General features: G+C 36.7%; 1 protein-coding gene across 1 annotated transcript in view; it reads right to left on the bottom strand.

The window, feature by feature from the left end:
• The window catches only part of iglon5 (IgLON family member 5), a 199,561-nt gene that overhangs the window by 39,244 nt on the left and 138,760 nt on the right, over positions 1 to 21,557 (bottom strand). The window contains exon 2 of the mRNA XM_015336582.2: positions 4,685 to 4,763. Within this exon, the coding sequence (XP_015192068.2) occupies positions 4,685 to 4,763 (79 nt within the window). The remainder of the gene's footprint in view (positions 1 to 4,684; positions 4,764 to 21,557) is intronic.

The following is a 21,557-nucleotide window of genomic DNA, read 5'->3' as shown; positions in this document are numbered from 1 at the left end:
AGGAAAAAAAAAACAAGATCTTTCAAAAATGTGAATGAAAAAAAAATGAATTGACAGCAGAAGAACAGCATTGTGGGTTTCCATTCTGATTTTAATTAGTAATAATTTTAATAATACAGAACTTTAGATATTGTAAGAAACCAAAGTTAGTATGAGAACAAACATTTAAGGAAACTAGACTATGCAAGTCCAAATCAGCATTTAACCAGATCACCTAAAATATATTTATTCATATAAATAATACTGTATGGTTTTAAAAAAAACATAGTACTTGGCATTGGGTTGTTTTAGAACAAGTCTTGCTGGTGTACAGGAAGACAATTTGTGCTGAATACAAACTTCTTTACAGTATCTCTACTGTCTTTTGGGAGTTTTATATGCTGAGGCCTCCTGAGATGCTTACTTTTAGGGAAATTTGTCACACAATGCACATACTGTACTATACAAAGGCATCCTTACCTTGCTAGTTACAATACATGTAATCGAACATCTATAATTTAATAGCATTTGCGTTTTCTACTATTAAAACAACTGATTATTAATACAGCTTGGTTTGAGTGCGAATGACCAATCATATAATCTAATGAAGTCCAATTTCTATTAACCAGAATCTTAAAACACTTGGTTATAACAGTTCAAGGTAAACTAAAGTATATTTATATGTGAGCTGTCAGCATGAAGTACTGTAGTAACAAATCCATCACATTTGACAATCAAATGTGATTGACTCATTGTCAGGTATTCCTCATTATTAATATAATGTAATTTCCTCATCACTACACTTCCATAAAACTGAAAGTGATATTTTGAACCCAAAATATGGAGCTATCAGGATTAACTACAAACTTAAGATAGCTAAAACTATAAATAACTACAGTATATTACACATGAGCTGCTAATGGAAGAGCACAATGTAAAATAATGTAATCAGATACTGAAAATTATAATACTGCTAAGTCCCTTTAAATGCAGTACATACTATATAGTTAACAGTATGTATTAAAATAATTTAATTATGTTTTAACATTCCCTTTAATGTATATCTCCTTTGTTTAAGACCCATTGGTCTGTTCTGTACCTAATCCCTCATCCTGAATCTGTTAGGCAGATAACCCAGTGAGGTCCTCCATCACACATGAAGAAAATAACAACCCTTAAAAATACAAAAACACAATCTGTTATAATGTGTTGCACCATTTGTTTTGCATAATAGTATGGATTTTCCTGTTTAATGGCATTGCTCTGATCACAGATAACAGGCTGTACACTAAAAGACATTTTCTAACTTGATTCTACGCCAGACTTACCCGCTACCTGAGCCATCTGTTCCTCATGCTACAGGTAGGTAGTTTGCTCTCCACATACCTCCAGATTTCAGTGCTTTGCTTCAGTATTTGATCACTTATTTATTCGGGTTAATTTTCTGCATTTACTACCGTAGGGTAGAGATTTGAACCAACAAGAGTGAGTTTCAAATCCCATGGAGGAGGGATTCCAAACCTCAGGGTGTGAAATCCAGCAGGTATTGTATTGTATGTCTTTTTAAGCAGATCAGGACCACTTCAGAAGAGTTAAAATGGCTCAATTAAACAAGAGACATAAAAACAAAATACTGGACCGCAACATTCAAAGGCAAGAGTGAAGAACCATTTTTTCCACATGAAAAATTCCAGTACAAACTTCATACTTTACATTCTTTATCACTTTCTTTTTTCTTTTGTTCCCCGCTTGCCAGCTCAATACTCCATTTCTATAATGATTTTGCCCTGTGAGCTCAACTGTAAATCTCATTTTTGTCCACGTCCAATGAAACGTCTTCTTACAGCTTTCAGAATATCTCCAAGTCCACCATTATGTAAACAGGACTACCCTGAACTTCATGAAACGTGCGAAAACCTACACTGCTAATGCAGGTCTGAGGAATCATGTACAGGAAAATGTACTGTATTTGCATATACAGTATCTGCAGTTGATGTTTTGGGTGTATTAAATTGATTAATACCAAATGAGGTACCAAATAATTGCAGACCTTCTCCTATTTATAATCTTTCTTAAGTATTTACGAAAGAGTGGCTTCTGTAACTACTACAGTATATAAGAGTATAGCAAAGATAACTCCATGAACAGGCAAATCAGGAGGTTAGACGCACATAATCAAATCTCTAGGCCCACGTTTTTGCAGGACAAATCACAGACCAGGAAAACAATACAAATGCAATGGAAATGTGTCACCTTCATAAGCAATAAGTAACAGTGTGAATTAGTGTGGAAATGAACAGCACACCCATAGCTCTTGCCTCAAATCCTGACTGACAACACCGTGACAGCCCAGACTTACTTTTTATACCCTGTAGCCTTTTTTCCCTGCTAGGCGTGTTTGCTTACAGACATACAAGAATGTGTCCCAGGCTTTTAAATACAGAATCTACAATTAAACTCCCAAATACTCACCTGATACTCATGGATGGGATATAACACAATCTTTTCATTTCCAATGTTAACTAAAATTATATGAATAATATTAATAGTAATCATATGTTTTAACATACTGCTTCACTTGCTGGTTTGGCAACATGAGAACCGGTAATTGTAATAGGCTGGTAAATTAGTAAATAGAAGTGGCAAAATAATCAGGAATAATCAAATCAACTTAAGCATCCTTTACAAACAGAGGGTGACTAAGAAAGCCAAAAGCATCAGGGAGTGTGTGTCTCACCCCCTCCATTGACAATTCACACTTCTCCCATCTGGGAGAGGCCTCTGTGCCCCCAGGTGTACTGTAAAACCAACAGACTCAGGAAATCTTTCATTCCCACTGCAATTACACTCTTAAACAGTGCAAAGTAACCACCTCCTCTCTTGTTTCTTATCTCCTGTAACAGGACTGTATTCTCTTCCCTTTTGGTGATGTTTATTTGTCATTGTGCTGTGTTTGACTGTGCCGTAAAACACATTTCCCCTAAGGGACAATAAAGCTTGAATTGAATTGAGTTAACTATAACTTTTCAGCCTACACCCGAAGAAGGCTCCACAGCCGAAACGTTGTGTTTTCTTTCTTCTCTTTTCAGCATGGAATAAATCTATTACTCATTCCTTTGCAGCCTACACATCCTGACGCAGCTCCCCTCCTGAACTAATATTAACTATTACCATGAGCAAACATTATTAACTTACATTTCATGTTTTCATTCTTTTTCATGATTCAATTTGGAAGTAAGAAATATGCGCTTCTGTGGGCAGGTGTCTGTAAATGGACATGGCGTGACTATTATATGACAAAATGTACCCTATGAAGGCATCAAGAGCCTTACAGAACAGAATATAGTAAGATTATAACAACTGACCATGTCTTAATTATGTTCTTATACAAAAGAACAGCCAATTAAGTTGAATAAATGCGGCACATAAAAAGCAGCCACAAGCCACAAAGACAAGCAACTTTACTTCTTCTTGGTTATGGCAAATTAAATTTAATGCAAAGGCAATATTTAGAGCAGAGATGATTGATTGAAGCTATTGTCTAGAACATAGAATTTAAATCAAGGGATTTAAATTCTACAATAGCATAGAATTTAAATCAAGGGATGTTATGATGAAATTTTATAATTCACTGGTAAAATGTGATTTAGAATATAGTATCAATTGTTAGTCCTCTTGTTTCGAAAATGTATTGCTGTGCTGGATTGAGTATATATAAGAGAGGAAAGATGTTCCTTAGGTTTGAAAGATGTTCCTACAGTATATTGACAGGCAAAGAGAACTGCAACTTTTAATTCTTTAATACAGAAGACTATGAGGGGACCAGATATAAGTATGGTGGGGCCTGTTTTCAAATCCTAAAAGGCATTTACAGTGTCATGACGATGAATGTCTGAATCAAGAGTGAAAATTGAAACAGAAGACACAAGTAAAAACTACAGACAGATTGATATGGAGACCAGGATTCATATTTTTATACAGCTGTGTGAGTATGGAAAAGAGTAACCAGCCATGTTGAGGAAGATGATAATCCTGGATTCTTTCCAGAAACAGCGGAATAAGATCTTAGGATCAATTAGCTAATGGCAACTAAATGAGCTACTGTAGATGGCCTCCTCTCATCTATAATCTTTCTGAAGTTCTCTGATACTTACAATATGTTACAGTATTCCATATGTATCTATTTATTTAAAGTGAAAGCATGTATACGAATGAACACAGATTTTCATTCAAAATCTGATCATCTTGTTTTTTTCAAATAACAGATTTATTGTAAGAGTGGCTTAAAAAATAATCCATTGAAAGGAAATGGAATGAGGGAAAAATAAAGCAGTGGTATTAACTCTGATGAAGTAGCTTGATTGAATTATACTGTACATTACTTCATTTCTTCAAAGATGTAATAACAATACTATCCTTATTGATTTTTCCTGCATTTGGAATTAAGTTGTGCTTGACCATTCTGTGAAGAGAAAGAATCACAGAGCAACAGAAAAAACAAATAAGAGAGTGTGTTTTAATTAATATTAAAGAACGAAACTACAGTAAGTGCTCTGAAGGTAACTTTCACATTGTTGAGTTTCTGATATACCAAAGTAAATGCCTTTGGATACGTCCAGTTATTGCAAGTGACATTGTACAAACTGCTGAGTTATCGGGTCAAGTTTGACAGACAGCAGAGTGAAATACCAGGCTTAGGACATACCGAAGAATTGCGCTTTCTCCTTGGCACACCGTAATGTTGTCAGGTAGGTGGGTGAATTCTGCACCTTCCACATAAAGTCCTGAAAAGGAAGAATAAAGCACAGTTCATATTTAGACTATACAACAAAAAGGCTACAAACAAGTGAAGACCACTTGCTCATTCTTGCTTACTGATCTCCCAACCTTTCTTAAAGGCTTATTTCTGACGTCCACAACACTTTTACACACACCCAACCCAGATGACACGTTGGAGCATCAAGAGAAAATGCATACAGGTTTAACCCTGTCTAAGAAGCTTTACATCCCTATAATAATATACATTATTATATAACATTATTATTACATTAACACAACAGGTATTGTGGTAGAACTGTGTTCATAATTGATCCCAGATCATCATTATACAGGACAGTTCAGTTAAAACGTGTTTCGTTCTGTGTGGACTTCTGTGGGATTTCCAAAACATCACAATTAGACTTGTTACAATGCAGAAGAAAGAGATCAAACATTTTATTCTTCATTCTGGACAGGACAGTAACACACCAGTATACTACTTTTATATTTTTATGTGCAATAAAAAAATAGACACCGTAATCTTCAGATTATGTGCTCAAAATTCAGAGAAGTTACTGCATTACCTACCATATTGCATGCAGTTTTGTATACCATTGCACTGGTTTCTGCATGGCGTGAGCATATATGCTTTTTACCTCAGGAACAGCAGTACTTCTCTCATTATCATTGCTGTGTCCTTGTTTCTGTGAAATACTGCAGAAACCAAATAATGCATAGACAAAAATAAGCTCTCGTCATAAAACTCCAGTAACTTTTTTCAGATTGTTGAGGGTGTAATCTGAAATCGTCTTATTTACTTGCATTATTTCTGAACTGCTTTTTAACACACTGACAACTTCACAAAAGTGATTGCAAGCAGCTATGTATTAGTTACTGGTAACACATGGGTTGATTAAAATGTGCTTAAGAGACTATGGAAACACTGTGTTGCCCTTGCCATTGTTGTGATAATAAAACCCAGCACTGATTTCAAAACATTAATCACTTTACTAATTGCGTTGTTATCAGATGTATTCTCAGAAATATGTTAGTAGGAACTCTTGCCAATAGAAATCACACATCTCTAATCACCCAACCTCTAAAACCACAAGCTGGCTGCACAGTACTTTGTACTTGTAGCCCAGTATTAATCTACCGCTGTCAGTCATAATATTTCAAAAATAAAGTTTTGTAATGTATGGATTAATTCTCTTGCCATGCTCCATAAAAATATTCCATCATAGCGCTGGCATATTTCCACTGTTAGTCTTTAAGGGGTGTATCCATAATCTGTTAACCTGCTATTGGCAATAAATCTTTAAACTTCATTGCTTTACTGCCACATTTCTCAAAATGAACTTTATCCTAAGGGCTGCAGCCATATGCAGCAATAAACCCGTGAATTGCCCTGAGCTGACAAAGCTTTAGTCAGAACCACAGCTATGCCTTGGTGCAATGCAAATATTGAACTGAATGAGAGTCTTTCAGTCTTGGGATGTTACAGAAATGCAGATATCCCCAAGATATTGAGCTAGACAATTTTACATTTCAATGAACAAACCACGCGGCTGAATTGGAGCAGAGAAGGGAAAAAAGGACACGAAAGCAACTAAACTGTAAACCTGGGTTTCAAAAGACCTGATTGAGACAGGAAAGGTTGCTTATGGAAAGAATGATAATATTGAAGATGCAGAAACACCAAATCGTATGAAGGAATGCTGGTGAGGCTGTATTTTAATGTGGTCTTAAGTAGCCAGCACATCAAGTAGTGGCTACATATGCTACAATGACATTCACATCCTTTATGGCTATTTTTTTCAATGGCTTTTTTTTTATGACCCTGCCCCTGAAATATGCAAGGGCTAGTTATGAAGCCTCTTCAGTTATCATGAAGACCTTTTAGGATTCCTGCATCCTGTATACTCAACAAACAAGGCCCTGGAGGTGCTTGTATCAAGTGCTTGGAGGCTGAACATGTGGAAGATGTATCACTTCAGCTGTTCTGCTGCAACAGAATGAGCCCTCCAGTCGTCTTTATTCTCCATAGCACTGCTTGAAAGTGGCACCCTGTTAAGATGTGTTTGGCGGATGGTGTACTATGGTTTCTCTACAATAAAAGATATACTGTCTTCCAGACAGAAGAAGAATACCCTTGGAGGATCCCAGCACTTTGAAATGCAAAGGTATGAGAACAAGGATGCAAAGCAAGATTGTCAACAAGAGTTTGCCATGACCAGACTGCACAATACACAACCAGGCATCTCCCAAGTCCACACCTCCTCAGCTTGTCAGAGGGTGTGCAGATAACTTACTGGTCTTACCTCTAGTTACCTCTAAACAATCATCCGTGACCATTTGGTGTAGGCAATAAAGTATACACTAAGATATTTAAAGATTCTCCTTTAATAATTGTTGTTGTTTTTATTTTTTAATATGCTGTGCTTTTCTTGTTGGTGTGTGTAGTAATGTTGTAAGTTTTGTTGTTTGAATACCTGTACTGTACATACAGTATACCATAGTGCAGCATATTGAGAAAGACTCTGCTTTGCTAATGGATGGATGGATAACTGGAATCATGGGATCATGGCATGGATTGTGGGATCATGTCTCTACTGCAGTCATTGCTACTGTATTTAACCTTGAGTGGGGTTTTTTATTCCAATTTCTCCAGTTCACTTAACTGTATAAATGGGGATCAACATTGCTGGGTTTAATTCCTGTGACAGACCAGCATCCTGTCTGGAAAGAGTCATGTGCTCTCTTGTTTATTTAATACTGCGGAAACCAAGATTAGCTCAAGCCAATCAGGATTGGAAATACATTGCATGCTTAATGTCGAATTCATTTGCAGGCATAGGTTGATTATTTTTTTTTGTTAATTGTGATCATTTGATTAATGTTAGTTTGTATTACTGTAAGGTCCCTTGGTTAACGCCAAACACAATAACAATATTAAACTGAAACTAAAGTAAACAAAAATTAAAAGAGTTGACAAATTAATGTCTCTTACAGGCTGTTTGGCCTAGTTTTAATAAGCTAAAACCAGAGGGAAAATTAAGATCAGGGATTTCAACCTCCTTCACACTGACTGCAATGTAATGGTTAATCTTTTAATGACTGTCCTTCCAATTCAGTTCTTAAATGTCCCCACAAAAGGGTAGAGCTTATATTGATTTGTTATTTTTGTAGAACTACTGCAAACCCAATAAAAACAACACCATAAAATCAATAACAGCACAGAAACCGCTGAGGATAAGCGATCATATTAACTTTTTTTTTCAGAAAAGTGGTGGATTGCACATTGTTAAGATTTTTTAATTATACTGTAGCTGTGTAGCATATGTTTCTTCAGAAAGCAATATATCTACATTTATGAAGTTTCTGAAGCATTGTAAGAAAGTCACAAAAATCTAAAATACTTAAATATAGGGGTAGCACAACTCCAAGAGCGATATGAAACAACACAGGTAGAAAAACACAAACTGTGCAACAACTAAAATTAAAATTAAAAAAACCTTACAGAAATGAGAAAACCTCTCTTAATAAATCTTTAAATAAACATTACTTTAAGAGAAACGCATTTTAATATGCATTTTTTTCAATTAAAATTCACCTTTTAAAAATTTTCCCATACTTGTTATTTTAAAGACTAATAGCTAAAGTTTTTACCTTAACTTTTCATACCCTACCATGCATAAAAAGCTGGGGAGAATGTAAAGGGTGGCTATACATAATTACTAAATCTGAAAAGAATAGCGAATTAATGCATCACATGAATTCTTACAAGAACACACTGTATAATAACAGGCTCTAGGTTATAGAGTCCCCCTTTAACCTCACAGAAATCTCCCCCAATTATTCAAGCTAATTAGATTTTTTAAATTCTTTATTTAACCACATAAGCCAATGGAGAACATGTTCTCATTTACAAAATGACCTGGGGAGTACTCATTTACATAGCAGGGAATTTAATGAAGAAATCTGAGTGAAATACCATGCTCAGGGGTTCAAAGCCAGTGTCCCATCTAGAATTCAAGCCCACATCACTCTGGTCTGGAGGTCCAAGCATTGCTTTGAACTCTACACATAAACCGGAATGTGGAGGACACAATGTTTTTCAAGCCACATTACGCAGCTCTTGGTGTTACAAATATAATTGGAAAGAATAGGAAAATATTTCGATAAGAACGGGCCATTCAGTTCATTACAGTTCACCATTTTCTCAGAAATTAAGTGATTCTATCGCAGAGCCAAGCTCAAGACTTTGAAAGACTCCAGCGTATTTGCATCTACCAGTGTGACTTGGTAATTTATTCCATGCATTAATAATTGTCTTTTATAATATTGTTTTCTGGTTTCAAAGCTTTCTGTACCCTTAAAAAAGTCTATTAGTTACAGATTAGTTAAACAACTCTCTCTGGAACCTGCAACACCCGCAATATCTCCCATGATAGCCCTGGTGTTTAGATATCATTCAAACCTTCGCGAATGATAGATTCCATAATTATGCATGATACATGTGTTAAGCCAAGAACTCTATAATTTTCTTCACCAGGATGGCCTCCTTTTTGTATACTGTATCTAGCTTTATGCTGCTAACTCTCCATTCATTTGTGATTTGGAAGGTGACGAAATAGATTTTAAAAGCTTGTATATAGTTTGATTGTACTGATTGTTTTTTAAAAAATAGAAAGATGCTATTGAGACTTGTTTGTTTTAATGTCTTTGTTCATCAAAAAACTTTTTTTAAAGTTGTATTTTAAGTTATCTAATCGTTTTTTAGAAAACAGCTGATTTTGTTGACCAATTGTTCTTAGACTTTTTTTAATACCCTCTTGATTTGCCAGATGTTTCTTTATGTCTTTATTTTTTTGTATGAGAGCAATGACAGCTGAATTGCATGGGGAGAATCAGAAAGTAATCTTTAGTCTTCTAATTTCTCTTTTAATGACAAACATCATGTAATTGGTTTTCATAAGTGATTGTCTTCTAATTCAACAACCTTTAGAAACCTTTTAGGAATTTTACAACCTTTGATATATTTATTGATTTAACATGCCATTACATTTGTAATATATGTTTATATTTATCAACGCAACATGTTTTAAGATGTTTTTTACACATCTATGTTTTGTACATTGTTGGTTGTGTCCTGCCCAGGGACAAAAAATGTAAAATTAGCTTTTGAGTTACAGTAACTCTGTTGCAGTGTAAGAGCTGTGTGCTGTTCCTGTTCAATAAAGTAAACTAAAAAAAGTGTGGATAAGCTCTTCCAGCCTGCTCACCCATCACAACCATTCTTTTTTTGACAAGCTGCACAGGAATGTTAGCATGGCCAGAGATGCTGACATGACTGCAAGTCTTCAGGCACCAGGGAAATTTAGCTGAAACACAAAACAGACCTGGCCAACTAATCCCACCCGTACCCCCGGCTGTTCTTTGCTATTTGTGTGCCACCTCTTGGGGAATACCAGTCACAGTCAGCTAGCGACACGAATAAGGCTCAAACACCTGACATCTGGGTTGTAGAGCTCAAAATTCTTTTGGAATAAGAGCATTTACTGGATGTTACTCAGGTTCACAACAGTAGGCTTTCTTGCGCCATTTTCATCATGCTGATTTCGGTGAGAGAGGTATTTTACATTTCCTTGTCATGATGTACAATCTCCCTACTCACAGTCCTTTATGCATTTAACTTCTTGCTCAATATTAGCTTTTATCATTACGACAGTCCTAGTGGTACAGTAGTCTCCACATAGCATTTCAAAATCTCTATTCCAGCAGATCACGTTATTTGATATGATATCCAATAATTTCAGATCTGTTACAGCTGCTGTTTAGTGAATAAAACTAAATACCCAGATCTCTGTTTAGATTTTTATCAGTTGGGTCTTTAGGAACATGTTTCCTGCAGTACTTTCTAATTCTAAGAAGTATTCTTTTTAAATTCCTAACTGCATCTAATAATTCCATTAGCTAGGATCTTTCTCTCTGTATAGATGTTGAGAAGCATATTATATCACATCGAAATTACCTTTTCAATTAAATGAAATATTTTTGTATGGTGCTAACTTGTCAAAAAGACCTAAAGTATGCCTATGTTTTGATCAACTGAACCCACTTCTGAAACCACCTACCTTACTGCAAATTCTATCCCAATTATTACAGAAAATTAGGTCAGGGCCTGTTATTTCTCTTGGTGGTGTAGCTATAAACTGTGCTAAATTAGTACTGTCTACTGAAAATTGGAAGTCAATGCATAACCTTAATCAGTATTGATGCAGCAAGCACCTTAAAGCATATAAATTATGTGTAAGCTGGATATTTATGCATTCTGTTTCTATTGTTTTTTCCCTTTGCAGATGGTCTTATGCAAGTAAACTCACAAAGCTTACACAATTACAATACAGAGTTCAGTACGATAATATAGTAATACTAGCACAAATCAAATACACATTCAAAGCACAAAACACAATAATAGTGCAATAATTGCACAACAGTAAGATTTGTAATACAATAAGAATACAATCAAAAGTCAAAAACACAGTTACCATTGTTATATAAAAGGTAATTAGTGTATGGATTAGATATAGTGAGGAAGCAGAAGAGACACTGGTCAGGTGTCTTGTGCAGAAGAAGATAACTACGTCCAATAATGCAGGGTGCTTTCTGAACAGAGGATGTTTGAAGATGCACTGGAACTGAAATAGAGAATGTTCCAATATCCCCTTGGTTTTTGACCAGTTCTGTTGGGCATGATTTTCCTGAAGAATGGAATAAGCTTTCCTAACCAAGCCTGAGCATACTCAGATGCAGTATAAAAACATTTCTGCTTGTTATCTCCAGTTTACATTGGTAAAGGCTACAGTATTTTTTTCACTTCCAATTTGCTCGTCCATATGGTTTCACTGCGCCCCACTGCAGTGGATAGGAAATCACAACAATACTGAGGTAAAACCAAAGTAAAAATGTGAAAATACAATCTACCAAAGAACTTTTTAAATACCTTTAAAGGGGATGTTTCTAATTGTTTCTGTGTTGCCTTTAAATGCCACACTGCTTTCTTTTCTTGCTTTCCTGAATTCTCGTGTTTTACGTTTCTTTCTCCTTTACAGTTTTGAGGGATTGGGTGTTGACGAAAGCTACCAGGTAGCAGGTTGATAACGTAATTGAATACTACATTTTACTTGAAGCGAATTCAATGCTTCTTATGAATATTCAGCCCTTCTTTTGTACGCTATCGGGTATATTGTCAGTGTCTTAATATTGTGTATTCAAAACTGCCTCATGGTCTGGCAAACCATGCCACCCTTAGAAAACAAGTTTGTATTCTAATCAGTATTCATGTGGACAGTTGGAGTAATTCGTTTTGCTCATATTTACGGAAAATAATATTTAAAAAAAATAGAATCTGTACTGACCTTAGTAGATTTGAATAATGATTTTCCAGCACATCGGCTTCCACTCACCATTGAGCAAAATTTATAATGAGGACAGCAGAAAGAATTCACACATAACCGATGAAGCATGAAATTAAATCACGATACAGACCACAATGCATATGTAACGTTTTCCCTTTCTTTATGTAGGTTAGTTATATGGAGAATCAATTCCATTTTAAAGAGTAACTTAAATCAAGCATGTTTTGAGGGGTCTGCCCAGAGTTTCTTTAAGAAAGCAGATGCAAGTGGAAGATGCAGAGGGCCAAGTGATTATCAATGAAAGACTTTATCCAAGAACAGAAGGTTTGCAGGTTTGCAAAAAATAACTAATGGGAGCACGGATTCTTTAACACTGTACAAATCAGCAAGAAAGGAATACTGGAGGAATTTGTTCAAATGAAACTAATGGAACAAACTAGGTAAAATAAGGAATATGAAGTGCTAAAAAAGTCAACTTCAAATCACATACAGTACATATGTTAAACTATACACACATAACATTAAAACAAGAACAGATTATGTATAATTATATGTGTCAACAGTGACAGACCTTCTATGAACCAAATTTACTTTTCTTACACAGTGGTCAAAGTAAATGCAACACAAAGACAAACTATAAAATCCTTCAAAGAATGTATAAAAAGTTTACTGTAAGCAAGTCACCACCAATTAACAAACCAATACAACTATTATTAGAAACACAGCTAAGAAACAAGGACAGTTTAAGCACAATTTAAAATTTTAGCTCATATGAGAATAATATGTGAAAACTTCATGAACCTAGGCCAAGGTGCAAGCCTCCTGTAAACCATATGACTCTAGGTTTCTCCTTAATTTGAGTGGTGAAGCTACTGTATCTCTCACTTTATCTGTTGTGTGAAGGGGATGCTGGCACTGAATGGTACAGTAGCACCACATCACCATGGCACGTCTGTGGTGATGAAGTGGGTTCTCACCTGAATCTAAAGCACTTTGGGATTCAAAGCACCTTATATGTAAAAAACAAATATTACTGCTATTTGAACATGTGTGGTACACATGTGCTTTGTCAGCTGCTAACAGTGTATTGAAAACAGAACCATTCAACATAGTGTAGTAAACTATGTTGCCCTGTCCAAGAAGGAGGATTTGAGATTTCAGCATATTTCAACTGAATATACTTAGAACTTAAACCTTTATCTTAGGAAATACAGTTTTCTTGTACTAGCTATTTTCTTGTACTAGCTAGTTTTGGTACTCTTATTCTTGTTAGTTTTTGTGACCTACAGTATTTAAAATCAGTTTGTAATATCCACATTACTTACCATTATTTGCAGTACTGTAGTTCCCACTGAAAATAATAATAATAATGGTTTTCATTATTGGCGTGAGGCAATATTTTAGTAGGCTGAATCAATCTGTTTAAATTAAGCCATAAATTATGAGTCATTTCTTGCTCAAGTTAAATTAATTGTTCATATTAAAGTGGGGTATTTTGTGTCTTATGTTATTTAGATGTTTGTTTTTATGACAATAAATGTTTTAAGGCACTGAGGTGTTTTTGTATTACAGGTTAAGAATCATCTTTCTGAACTAAAAATTAATTCATCTATTACAAGAAATCTGTTCATTCCTGGTAAAGGTCATGACAAGCTGGAGCCTATCCCAGAAGCACAGGGCATAAGGCATAAAGCTGGATGGCAGTCTAGACTGGATGCCAAGCTCAAACACACATTTGAACTTAACTTTAGGATAGAGTTGTGAGGCATGCCACTGTGGTGTCCACACATAGTAGCAGTAACGATAATGATGATGATAATAATAATAGCGACTTAGTATCACTCTAACCATAATTATGGTTATTAGGATTTGTTATGTGAAAATTAATCTTCATACGGGGCAGAAACAGCTGCTGTCTGGTCCATGAGTTCATTGTCTTTCATTATGAAGTTGTCAGAGCTGACTTGCTTATTATCTCACAAACTGTCACCTATCATCAGCCTATTTTCATGTTGCAACAATTGCTTTGTGTACAACTCTACCATAATATCTTTATTGAATGTTTAATGCAATTCATCTAGTTATATGGGATGGGCATATTTACTGAGGCATATTATTACTAAACCATGTGGTAATTTAACATGGTTGTACACCATATGGATTTATGTGATGTGTCATGCCAAATTAGCCCTTAGATCAGTTTTTTCCTAACCTAAGCAAATCATCCTAAAATATTTAATTCATAATGACATAAAATATCTGTTTATCTACAAGCAGTAATTGACATGATTTCAAGTTTGACCACGTGGTCAAACATGTGGTCATGTTTATTGTTTGGAATGATGATTTGGAAGAAAGGTAGAAACCCTTAAATCTTTTCCTATCCAATCTTATAAACCTTTCCTTGTCAGTCTTAAAGACAACAAAACTGTTTTGAAGAACTTCTCTGGCACTGCCAAAGTATACAATTATCACTCACCCTGCTTTTTCTGTTGGCACTTTCACAGAATATTCCTGAAAGGAAAAGCCTGTTGGATGGCTCTTCCAAGGTTTAAGAGCCAGCTTTCAAACAAGTTTTGTCAATGTGATTGTTCTGTTTGCCGGCGTGACAATGTCTGGTGTTGCACACGTACGACCAACTCCATCCATCTGCTCTCTCTAAGAAGAGAGTTTTGTCTGTGCCTCTCTAAGAGTCCCTAATGAGTGAGTGTGCTTATTGTTACTTAATCAAAGTCACCGTTTACTGCTGCTGTCACTGCATTTATTGTAGGTAGCAGTCCATGAGCAAGTGTCTGTATACCCTTTTTTCCCAGAAGGACTGCCAATTTAAAACCATGACACTGAAACATTCATTCACACCTTACTAACCTTCTGTCTATATTTTCTCAGCTTCTCTTTTATTGTACCAAATTCTGCCTGAGAAGGATGATTTAAAATATGGAAGGTAAGTCTTTCTGGTCTGCTGCAGTTATAACATGGAAACATACTCTATTTCAAATGCCATGTTATGTTTAAAACAGAAATACAGCTGCAGACATCAGTATGAGAGCCTTATATCTCCAATACGGGTTTCCACCAATTTAGCAAATGTAATAAATTTCCTGTAGTTAATTAATATTTATTTGACATTGTAAATTCCTGTAGAACAGACATTCATCCCAGTAATGTTTTGTTAACAGGGCATGTTTCAATGCATTTTGATATTTGATCTTATTTTTATATTAGTATTTACTGTTCTAAACTTGCTCCACCTTTGCTCTCTCCAGATAGCATCTAATTAAAATCGTAAACCTATTTTCTACTTATCATCCCTACCTAGATTGTTTCCAGCCTAACTGCCATCTTCATAAGCAATTACCATAAGTAATGCCATAAGTAATTACTGTCATAGAATTAGGATCAAATTAGGAGCAAGGCTCTGAATGCCAAATATTGGGTGTGAATACGTCCGCCAACCTGCAAACCTATATACAATTCTGTGAATCCCACAGAATCCCTCTAAGAGAATTAAAGTTGAATGCAGAGGATAAGGAATGGAGTGAGGACACTGCAAGACCACAACTGTCCTGCAAGTCCCAAGGGCTACTGCTGTAGATCCAAGCCAAAAAGACCTTGAATTTCTCAAGTCCATACTGCCGCACTGGCAGGTATTTAATTGTACCAGTTGTTCAATGCTCATTGCTGACAGTGAAACCAGCCAGTCTGGTCTACAAAGTTCAACCTGTGCTCTCAGTGTGCTCTCAGTGTACACTGGTAGGACCACCTGGGAGGCCTTGATATCAACTAAATATCTAAGGTCATTCAATTGTACTTGCCAGATTCTTACAGCCTCTGAAAACTCATGATATCAGGCTCCAAGGTGGTTTATAGAGGCTACGGTCTGTGATTTATAGAGTTAATCACTTTGGCAGGTGACAGTCATAATGATTCCCCAGCCACTTATTTCCTGCACTGTGGTTTCTCAGCTGAGAGTCATTTTGTAGCTGTGCTTTTGTGATGGGAAGTACACTGAAGCTGATTTATGTACAGTTAGTGCAGGCATTTGAGAAAGTTAGTATAGTTACTGCAGACAGAAAAAAACAACTAAGCATTGCTGGCTCCTTGGGTCAACCACTTCATAATGGTCATAAATGATATCTTCTTTCTCTGTAGACCAGATTTTAATCTCTGACGCTGGACAAGGACAAGGACATTTCTGCTTTTGGGGTTATAACCCTCCCTACCCGAAAATTTAAAACTGTACAACTTTGTAGAAAAGATTTGTGTAGCTCCCCAAGCTTAGAAAGAAAAAAGTGTCCAGTTAAAGTGAAAGGCCCTTGTGACAGAGGTTTATGGGAGGTGCCGCGACGAACACCAGTAAAATGTCAATGCCCTGGGTGAAGGGACGAAAGCTCCAGTGTGTGGTTTGCAGGGACCACAAATAACACAAAAAGAGGTGAAAAAATAAACAAAAAGCAAAAAGAAAGGTGTACCGCTGTGTCTCGTGACCTCCAGGCTGGGCTTACCCTATTTAATGGGTCCAGCCTGGGAAAAAGAAGAAGCACTAGCACAGCAGTGACCAAACTGGACTTTCCCTATTTAGTGGGGTCCAGTCTGCTGAGCAGGGCGCGTAAGGCAAAAACAAAACAAAACAAAACTCAGGAAAGAGGTGAAAAAAGAAAAAGGTGTGCCTGACCCGGTGAAAATACATGATAGGACAAAAAAAGAAACAGAAAAGAAAAAGAAAAAGAATACCTTACCCGGGTGCAATCCCCTCTGGTACTGTTGGTATAAAACTTCCCCTTCCGGGGTTGTCCCTGCTTGGCCCTTCAGGGGCTGTCCAGTGTGCCTTTATAGGATCCGCCCAGCTGTGGCTCATCATCTAGAAGCCGGGACAGCTGGGACTTCAAAGGCAAGGCGTCGCCCGTCCTCCAGGGCTCCGCCTCCACACTGGACACGCCCCCCCCCCACGTAATGCCATACCCACGAGAGGGAAAATGAAAATCCAGGAAAAAAAGGCAATTCCATTTTTCCTTTGCAGCGTTTTTTACTGTAACTCCCCTTTGAGCAGGTCGCTGGCATTATCTCAGCATAGGAACGAGTTGGATGTAAACTACTGCACAATTACAAGTATAGCTTCTGTCTACCATTTAGTACAAAAGCAGTTTGTAGTACTGTGGATATGCGTCGATTTTATATTCTAGAAGATGTAAGAACATAGGAGCAGTAAACAAGAGAAGGCAATCTTCTCTTCTCAAGTTTAGAAAGCTGCCAGGTCAGCTTGTTCCACCCCTTCCAACCCTTTTTGTAAATTAGAGTCTCCTTTTCCTACTTGTGAATACACTAAGAGAACATTTTCCAAGGAAAATGTTCCCCACAGCCTTGCACAAAAAAGAATGGGTTTTCACTTAAGAAATTCAAGTTCACAGTCCATTCAGTTTAAAATTAATTGAATTTTAGTATTAATATTAAATGAAGCATTATTAGTCATTAAAAACCTTTGAAGATTAAAGGTGCTACCTTTGGGGGAGGTGTATGATTGAAAGGGTATTTTGGATAGAAATGGTAAAAATCATGCCCCACCCCCACTCCACATCCCCTTAGTATCGAACTGCTGCACTCATCACTGTCCATAAATTCAGCTGGGGATTCCTTCAATAATGATCACGAAAAGGAACTGCGACAGAAGTGAGGCAGCAATGTTGATATTTAAAGCATGCCTCCAGGCACTTTCAGCAGAACAGCTCTCTCAAGGATACTTGCGGGCTTTTACAAGGTACTGCTTGGGGGAACAGATGGAGCTGGAAACACTGGTGTACTGTTTTTAAACAGATTGTTAAGCTTGCCCATACTATATTCCTTACTTTAGTAACTCAGCTTTCCCAACAGTCGTAAAAGCTGACTACCATTGTGCATAATTCATTTACTTAGCTGATAAAAGTATCCTGGCTGACACAGTAAAAAAAAAAAGAATTACAAGCATAAACATAGTGAAAGAATCACAAGATATAGCGTGGGGTAAAAAGTTTAACAAGCAGCATCACAATATTCATGGTCTTATGGAGGAGAGGTATTGCTGATCTTTACAAAAAATGACTTCACTAATGCAGTTGGTAACATTCTGAAAATTACCTTAAGGGTTTTCTAGAAATGTCTCAATTTTGTCATTTTTATACTGACATGAACAAATCTGTTTTGAGAATATCAGTTCAAATTTTGGCTTCAAAACACTTTATTTATGCACTGCTCTACAGTGATTTACTCATAATCCATTCCAGAGCAAAAGTTATACCTTCTCAGTATGTTGTTAAGTCTCACAACAATGACTGACTCTTCAGGTGCTCAAAGACCCAGATGCCAAGAGTGTAAGCCTGGTTCATATCACTAGCTAACTGTGACTAGGATTTTCCAAGCTGTAGTACATAATTGGCAGGGTGTTGCTGAGGCTAGGATGGGATTAGTCAACAAAGGCTCCTTCTGTGAAGCAACAGCAACTACTGTATGACTTCTATAGCGCCTACAGGCTTGCAGTAATGTCAGTGTGATAAACACAGCTCCTCCAATCAAGTGCAGCCCTCCTGTTAGGTGCTATGGTATGAAGCTCACAGCATGTCAATGATTAATGGCTTAACGAGTGGGCATTTTTGAGGAGCTTGTCTTTTCATCTAAGGAAACAAGTGCCAATTCTGAATACAGTGAGTACAAAGGGCAAAATATGTATGATACTTTTGGCTTCCAATTGTCTTTTTTTTCCAAGCATCATACAGTTTCATCGGGGAAATGCAATATCTTACGTTTTATAGAAGCAGCAAATTCAGGTTTAAGATAGATTCAGAGGGCTTTTGTAGTGAACCTAATGGGGTACGAGAGTAAAGCAAGCTTGCCAAGTTACTTGCTCCATAATTTATACCAAGACAGTCGTGAAAAGCCTTCAAATGGTGGGTCATTGTTCTTTAAATTGTTTCAAGAGAGGGCAACAAGCTTGGAAACACTTAATTTTCTTTAGCTGTGCTTTTGAAATAAAAAAAGGAAGGTTTGAAATTATTCATGCACACTGTTTGCTGTAAAAATAATACAAGTGGCCTACACTTTTATTTAAATACACTATTTTTTATTCAGGAGCTTGAGTGTAATAATGAATTTGGATTTTTTTGCAGTGTGTATTGCAAATGTCCTTCCAGGCAAGGTTACGAAACCCCAAATTGAATTGTGTTCCAAATTAAGTGGTCGTGGGAATGTGTTGCTAAAAGCTTTAATCACATTAGATTCTGCTGCAATGAAACCACTTCCTGCCAAAAAAAAAAAAAAAGACATCAGCTAAGGACACTCTGATAACAAAACAATTACGGCAGTGTTGTTGTGTTTTTTTGAAATTGTAGAGAAATCAGAACCACTCTGGAAGGAGTTACCTATTACCTCTAAAAAGACTGGGCCTTCTGGTAACTTTAGAGAAACATTTGTTTGTGAAAGAATTCCGTCCGTGCCAGGTTTGAACAAAACATATTGTGCAGCTAAGATGAAAGAAGACATTCTTAACCAAATAAGACTTTCCTGAATTTTTCAAAAAAACAACATACAGAACATACAGTATGCAATTTCCATAAAGTTAACATGGATCCATTACTGATTTTATTTTTTAAATGGGAGGATTTAAATAACTTGAAAAATTAATATATGAAAGCATTCGCTTTTGATGTCATGTCTTTGCAAGCAGACAATGATTCAAGGATCTAACACGTCATGTGATGTTTGAACGAAGGTAAAAGCACAGACTTTGATCAGATGAAGAAAATGACAGTTCTGGTTTTAGAAGACGAGCAGCTGGTATAGTCACTCTGCAAGGTAAGGGAAATGCAAGCTGCCAGTGTATGCATTGGTCAAGGTTAAAAGTTCACACTTCTCTGCCTTCTCTGTAGTGTGCAGCTGTCATAAGGCTGCAGCACTTTCTGCGCCACCATCACCCTGTAACCAGTGACATCCATCATTGATGTGCTTTACAATTCCCTGCCACACTTATCTCCTAGTGCCCAGCATAATTAACACCGCTGCAACGAATTAAATATTTACTGGAAACGTTTCTCCTGACACCTCTGCGATAAAGAAAATGGTTCAAGGATCATTGCATGGTAAAAGCCTCAGGCAAAACATTAAATATTGATCTACAGATGTATTTTTTCTCCTCTGGATACCATTAAAGTCTCACTTTATTTTCATAGAAATGGAACGGGTTTGGGGTATAGCATCAAAGTTAAATTTTCCTCAAATGCTAAGATATTAAAAGATTAGAATTGTACCGCAAAGTTGGTGCATTCTGCTCTAAGCAGGCATCTGCAGCCCGGCTCCTGTAACCTTCCCCTGGCTCCAACAAATTGGGACTACAACCTTTGCGCTAAGTTATTCATGGCTGAACTGCCTGACCACTGAAGCTCTCGGATATTACATTATTAACACTTCATTTAAATGTAGTGTCTAACTAGCCTGCTCTGTTTTTGTGATGCTGACTCAAGTATCTTGTATAATGATCACTTATATGATGGTGGATGATTGCCACCTTATTCATTATAGAGCCAAAAGGAATTGTGCCAGTAAAAACAAACTGTAAAATGATATGCTACCAGTGTTATGTAATACAGGGTATACAGGGTAATAAATTCATCAATCATTCAACAGTGCCAGAACACCAGACACATGGAAGTTGACTTTAAAAAAGGTGCTGAGAGCAACATGCTGTGATTTACCAAATGGTCAGCAGTCAACTTAGCAATACTTCAATTTGAAACTAAGAAAGACTAATAATGAGGAGAAGGCATTCACCCTACCTAGCCTGGCAATCTGATATAAGTTAATTGATTACAAAATCACATCCAACAGTTTTTTTTTCGGTGGAACCAAAGGTGTGGTTGAAGCTGATTCCATTAGACGTGGCAAAAAATGGATGGGTGAGATATTTGGGACAAACATTAATCATGTGAGCAATATAGATTGAATGGTCTCCACTTCAATGGAAAACTTTGATTCTTCTTGTTATTCCTTTCTTCGGCTCTAATCTACTGTGGGACCTGGGCAATGGGTATTATAGAGTCAACAGGATGAAGCACAGAAGAACTCTTTTAGTCCTGCAGCTGCTTTGGGTTCTGTTAAATCATGTTAGGATTCCTGCAAACTCAACAAACTCAGCAGGTGGGGCTCTATCAACCAGGTCCTCAAGGGCAAAACGCATGAAAGATGATGTATAAAGTGGGATATTTCAACAGAAGGCAACCGCTGAATGAGACTTCCACACATCTTGTTCTATATGCCATTGGGATCAAAGCTGCATACTATCAAGATACAGTATGCGTAAAAGTTTGTATGGAACAATTTTTACACCATAAAAAGTCACAAACATTTTGGTAAGCAGCTAGTGGTGGCAGGAGCAGG

This window comes from Lepisosteus oculatus, chromosome 27, assembly GCF_040954835.1.
Source record: "Lepisosteus oculatus isolate fLepOcu1 chromosome 27, fLepOcu1.hap2, whole genome shotgun sequence".
Taxonomy (NCBI): Eukaryota; Metazoa; Chordata; class Actinopteri; order Semionotiformes; family Lepisosteidae; genus Lepisosteus; species Lepisosteus oculatus.
Note: the sequence above shows the minus strand (reverse complement) of the source record. Positions and strands in the feature narration are given on the sequence as shown.